This window comes from Cajanus cajan, chromosome 3, assembly GCF_000230855.2.
Source record: "Cajanus cajan strain Asha chromosome 3, NIPB_CcT2T_4, whole genome shotgun sequence".
NCBI lineage: Eukaryota > Viridiplantae > Streptophyta > Magnoliopsida > Fabales > Fabaceae > Cajanus > Cajanus cajan.
This window is the reverse complement of record NC_138519.1, coordinates 23,694,291-23,700,776: the sequence shown is the minus strand read 5'-3', so window position 1 is coordinate 23,700,776 and position 6,486 is coordinate 23,694,291. Positions and strand designations below refer to the sequence as shown.

Here is a 6,486-nt window from a genome sequence, read left to right as displayed (position 1 = left end):
ACATATTTATTTAATATATAGTAACATTTTAATAAATGTAAACAAGAAAATGTTACTAAAGGATTAAAATCTAGTAGTGACAAACACGTATAAATATTTATTAAATAAATAAAATAATTACATAAATTAAAATTAACTTATAGGCTTCTACCTTTTTTAAAAGTTTCTCTATTAACTTCTTCATAAACTTTAATATTCTTGTCTTGAAATAGTCTTAACAGTAAAATTTCATCATTGAAAGACTCACAAGTAAATCATAATTTAATCCAAATTGAGTCTTGGTTTTAGGTTAATTAAGTTACAAATTCTTGGTGGATGAGTTGTGCTTTTCATTAAACAAATGAGGAACAACTGGTGAAAGTGATGGATGATGTGGAGGACCACATTGACTTTGTGACATCCTTTTTTCCAATTAGAATCTTTTTAACCACAGTTTGATCAATTATTTAATTAATTGGAACTAACACTTTGACCAGACCTAACTAATCCATCCAGTTGTCTCGTGCAATTTTAAATTTATGAGAAATTTTCTTTCTGATACACAACACCAAGAACGTAGGCACTGCAAGTGCAAGATACCTCTTTAACTATGAATTGATTAATGAAAATAATATTGATTTGCACCATTATTCATCTACAGAATATATTATTGTATTAAGGTTTTGCCAAATAAATAATCTTATCAAAGAATAATGATCAATAATTAAACACTGAGGCGGTTGAACTAAATTTAAAGCGATATTAGGCATATGGAAAAGGTCGTAGTGGTTGGCCACTTGGCCCATGTCTTTATAATTATATTGTAATTAAAAAATAATTTTTAAAGATTTGATGCCAGTTGTATTCCTTAGCCAATAACATAATAGATTTGGAGATCAATAAAATATTTAACAGGCACATTTATGTTTTTCTTCTCTTTTTTTTTTTTGGATAAAGTGAAAAGGTTAAAATAAAATAAAATAAAATAAAAAAGATCGAAACAGAGGAGAAATTAAAAATAAATAAATATATGAATTATAAATAAAATATTTATGATAGATAAAATATTTTAATATAATACTTTTTCAAAATATAAAATTATTTAATATTTTAAAAATTATATTATAATTTATAAAAATAAATAAAAAAATAGAAGAAAGAAATTATTTTCATTTCATTTCATTCCAATTTTGAGAAGAAATATATTTTAATGGGTGCTGCAAAAATAACTTAACCCCTTCTTATTTCTCCTCTTAATGGATTAAAATTCGAGCAAGTTTCTAAAGAAAAACTCTTGAAATCAGATTTTAGTTTTTTTCAAGAGTATTAAATGTCATTACAACTTACTAAGATAAAACATTATTTCTACTTGAACAATTATCACAATTTGCACAAATTTTTTAAGAGGCAATTTGCCCAATTTTAAATACATCTAAATGAGGATAATTCGACTCATAAGCTACTTATAAAAAAAAAGTTCTAAAGTATTTATGAGAAGTTGATATCCAAATATATCCTAAATATTATTTTCATGTATATATCACTCAATATGTTTCAATTTAATGTAAGACTTTTTACTTACACTAGTATGATAAAATTATTTCATGGTCAACTATTGCCAGCCAAAGGATAACAAAAAGAAGCAAGGAATTACACTCATCTAATGTCACCATCATCACAAGAAAAGGGAGAAAAAAACCAGTTAAAGAAATGTTTTTTTTTTTCTTCTTTAAATTAAAGGGTGATACACATCAAGATCAGATACAAATCTGGATCAAATGAAATTCACACAAACTCAATAAAATAAAATAAAATAAAAAAACAAGAACATATTAATAGAGGTAAAAACAGCACTGCCTCTTCCCTAGGTAATTAAGCCATGAAGGCAAAGACAATTGCTGACCCCACCAAAAGAGCAATGCCACTGGACACAGAAACTGCTCCACTAGACTTTGGAGAAGGTGGTGAAGTGGAGTTGGTTGCAGGGGATCCTGACTCAGAGGGAGGAGAAGGGGATTTTGATGGGGGGGTACCACTTGGGGTGGTTGGAGGGGTGCCACTAGCAGCAGCCACTACATTGATTTCTAGTTTCATGCCTCCTGCACAGTGGCCTGCTGTGGGACACAGGAAGTACCTTTTGCCTGTTGAAGAGAGTTCAATTTTGGTGTTACCACCCTTGTAGTTCTTGATGCTGTTGCTTGAACTGCAGCTGTTGTAGCTACTCTCATCAACTTCATCAACCTCATGGGTTGAGTCATACTTGAACACTGGTTTACATAAAGGAAATACATAGTTAGATCAATAATTTCTCTGTTATATGACCATCAGAAAATATAGAAATCATGTAGATATTTAAAAGTAAAAAGGAAAAATAAATTAAATTTGTATATAAATAAGCTCTTAATTTATTAAAAAAAAAGTTTTTTTCATTTTTTTTTCTTCATACTTTTGGTGTTTCGGAAAAAAAAAGTATCGAAACAGATACATGATACAGTAACTTTGACACAAATGTTTTAAAAAAAATGTTTGACAACCACCATTTTGATTCAAACATCAATGTTTTGGAGTTTTTGTGGTTGCATTTGACCACAATTTCTTGTAATATCAAATATTACATGAAACTATGACCACACTTGAAAACTTTAAACTATGTTCAACTGATAAGAAAAGAATCCAACAGGGCATAAATTCAACTATTTTCTTGTAGTATAAAACCGACCCTTAAAATAAAATCATGTGAAACTACATGAGAGAACATCATATACTACACAACCTTAGTTACCTTCACTAAACTTAGCCATTAACTTGATTTTCAAATTTACTTTGCTTCTTGAGTCCTTGTGCTAATCTTTTCCTTAAAAATTTTACTAGTTTCTGAAAAAGGCTAAGAAATTGAAGAGACTTACCCAAATTGTCACCAACCCTGAAAGTTTTTCCAGAGGCCCAGGTGGCATAGTTAGTCCCAAGGGCCCATCCAGCACTTTCACCTACATCATGGTCAGTTCCAAACACAGTGGGGAAAGCCAGAAGCAGAACCAAGAAAGAAGCTGCAATTGCTTTAGCCATGTTCTTCTGCTCTCAGAATCAAAAAAGAGTTCACAAAGAAATGTTGCGATGAGTTGAGGAACCTTAGCCAATGACAACAAAATGTAATGCAAGGAGGATTATATATATAATAATACCAACTCCTTTATTCACTGTGTCACCAACTTCTCTAACTATATGGATAAAATAGTGAGTGGTTATTGACCCTGTCAATTGTCACCCTCCTCACTAGCCTCCTCTACCTAATTCATTGAGATTCTTTTCCCATAAATTCTGACTTGGAACTTGGAAGCTAACATAACAAATTGCCAAGTGGCATTTGCTACTCAGTTATTTATTAGGGAAGTGCAGGGGATACAGAACAAGAAATATGATATATTTTATGTCACACATAATTACTGTATAATACAGTTAGCATAAACATAAAGTGACATAAAAGTATAAATTTGAAATTAAGAAACATTAGTATTTCAAAAGTTAACATTAGCAATGAGTGTTAGTTTATTTTTTATGAGATTACAAATATTCTTTATGAGAGACACTCTGTTTGTATTAGGAATAGGTGATAAATTTGTTAATCTAGATATTTAACACAATTATATACTTAATATGTATTAAGCATGTTCGACGTGTTATAATTTTACCCCTAAATATGTTTTCTTTATAGCATCATCCCTAACATTTGTCAGAAACTTTTAATTAGATGTTTTATTAAAAAATTATTTTTGTTAGATTGGACATTTAAGTTGAATCCTCTGCACAACTCATACTTGAATGTTACCTTCATATGAATGGACACACTAATGTTATCGAAAAATATTTATATTTTAACTTTTGAGATAATTAAGCTTAAAATATAATATTAAACTTTAAAAAGTAATGCTTCTAGCCTTTTTGAGGCTTGGTATCATTAAAAAAAAGGTTGATTTAAAAAAGTAAATATACCATTAATTTAGATTTTTTTTTTATGTTATTCATATTTCATTCGATTAGAGTTTATGCGCGTATGAGTGTTCAAATATCTTATATTTTATATATTAATTGTGTGTAAATGTCTATGTTTGTGTTGTGTCTCAAACCATATATACCTTGTTAAATTGAAAAAACTTTATACTTACTTGATGATATTATTTTTTATTTAATTATTGTATTATTGTCATCTACATTAATTTCCATAAAAAAAATCTAAAATATATACACCAAAAACAAACCTAAAATATAAAGTAAAAAGGTTGTATATTATACAAATAGGAATATACAAATTATTCATAAAGCTTCTAATAAAATATGAATCTAGCGTCAGTATGTAGAAGCTTGTGTGTTTACAATATGATAAATTAACTAAACAAATTTAGTTGCAGGCGAGCCAGCACGTACTTGATCAAATTCAAATGGGATCATAGTCAGATCGAATTATATTTCTTGCTAATAAATTTAAGAAAAATAATGTGTAGTCCTAATTAATAATTATAACTTTTGTATACGCTCTCAATCAAACATATAATATGAAAACCAATATCTGAGCACAAAAGCACATGGTGCTGGAAAAGGTTTTGGAAGGAAATTGTTGGTTGAATATTCAAACCAATGGTTCAATATTCAAAAACGCACATATTATTAGAGGCAGGTGATAAAAGAGAGATTGTTAATTGTGCATCAGCATCATGCCATGGTAATGCCAATTTTATACACATCAACTTTTAAATTGTGGGCACCTTGTTGTCAACTTTTAGATCGCAGTCACCATCTTTACCAACTTTTAATTGTGGAAAACATGTTTCTAATTCACTTACACATTACATAAATTTATATATCAAAAAGAATGACTATGAATTCTTGATACAGTTCGTATAAAATCTTTAAATATGTGATAAATATAATTACACTGCTCAAAGCGTTTTTTTTAAGGATGTAAATGGTCCTAGTTAGATTTGAACTATTTAATTTTAATTCAATTATTTTAATTTAGTTGGGTTAAGTTGGGTTTATAAAATTTTTAAATTGAATACGACAGATCCAACTGCAATCAAGTTGGATAACTAGGTTGAGAAAGAAAAAACAAAAAACATATTCAATACAAATTTTAATACATGATACAACAATCACAAATATTTCAAATAAACAAATGTTAAATTTATAAGTAGTCTAAAAAAGTAACATATATATTATTAAGTAATAATATAATAAAACAGATGAATAGTGCAATACGTGTTTTGTAATTTGACTTACATTTAGTTGGGTTAAGTCTGGTACATTGTGTAAAAAAAACTCTTTTACTAAATATTGAACTCAATTATAAATAGATAATATAGAAAATGTTTAACTCATCTCGATGATTCAATTTAACCTAAAAAATATAATTATAATTAATTAGATTAGATCGAATGATTTGAGTTTGTGGGTCGATGATATCCCTAACTTTTTCAATGATGGGGTATAATACTTTAAAGGGGATTCCAATTCTAAGCATGAATTTCGTCCTTCTTGAGTGATTGTTTCTAGAGAAGGGAATAACTAGGGCAGAAACAAAGAATTGTCAACATATTCTCTATGTTCTCCATTCTTATACATTTCCCAATTATCTATTATTTTTAATTTTTTTAAAATTTTCTTGTTTAATTTCCGAGCCTTGCATTGAACAAATTGGCAAGCTCTTGTAACATGCATGTATACATATGATGACCTAAACCTAGTCAAACCAATGTGACAAAAAATGGGTCAGCTGAGGTGTGCTGCAAATTATTATAATCTTGCCACGTGGAAGGTTCCATGATGAGATATGCATTATCTTATTCTTACACATAAAGCTTCAACTATATATTTTTTTTTACTGGGGCCCAATTAATTAACATATTTTAATTCGTCAAAAGGAAATATGAGGGTTCATGATTCATAACATTTTCACCTATTCATATGAAATAGGAAAGTGTTATCTTAGTCCTGGATTCGTAATTTGGGATAAAAGAAGAGGTTTAAGTTCGAGTTTATTCTTTGATATGTGATGCATACCCATGAAAGGCAATTAGTATTACACCGGAAGTAGAATTATTGGATTTGACTCGTTTAAAGTTGTTCTTTTAGAAAAAAAAGGTTAAAAATTAAAAGTTTATGTTTGGTGAAAAATTGACCGTTAACATATAGAATTATATCAAATTACAAAGAAGTGTCACATATTACGAAACTATTTACCACATGAATTAACATGAAAGTTTTTTTAAATTAAAATTTTAGGTGAACTAGATTCCGAGAACTCACTAGAATTCTATAAGTGCTTATAGATGTATTTAATATTGTCTACATAAGCTCTGCACATTACAAAACAATTGATAGTTCATATATATTGAATTGAAGTTAAAAAAAAAAAAATCTCTATTATGATGGAATTTAGAGGAATGTCAACACCTCTCAAATTTGTTAAAATTTATTAAAATTAAAAAAATTTAAATTTGAAGAGTATGTGTC

At 28.4% G+C, this 6,486-nt stretch overlaps 1 protein-coding gene across 1 annotated transcript; it reads right to left on the bottom strand.

The window, feature by feature from the left end:
* Positions 1–1,681: 1,681 nt before the first annotated feature.
* Positions 1,682–3,217, bottom strand: LOC109788463 (stellacyanin). The gene is made up of 2 exons (XM_020347192.3): positions 2,886–3,217; positions 1,682–2,246 (listed from the first exon to the last, which is right to left on the bottom strand). The coding sequence occupies exons 1-2, from the start codon at positions 3,043–3,045 to the stop codon at positions 1,852–1,854; spliced, it is 555 nt and encodes a 184-aa protein (XP_020202781.1). The 5' UTR covers positions 3,046–3,217; the 3' UTR covers positions 1,682–1,851.
* Positions 3,218–6,486: the final 3,269 nt, after the last annotated feature.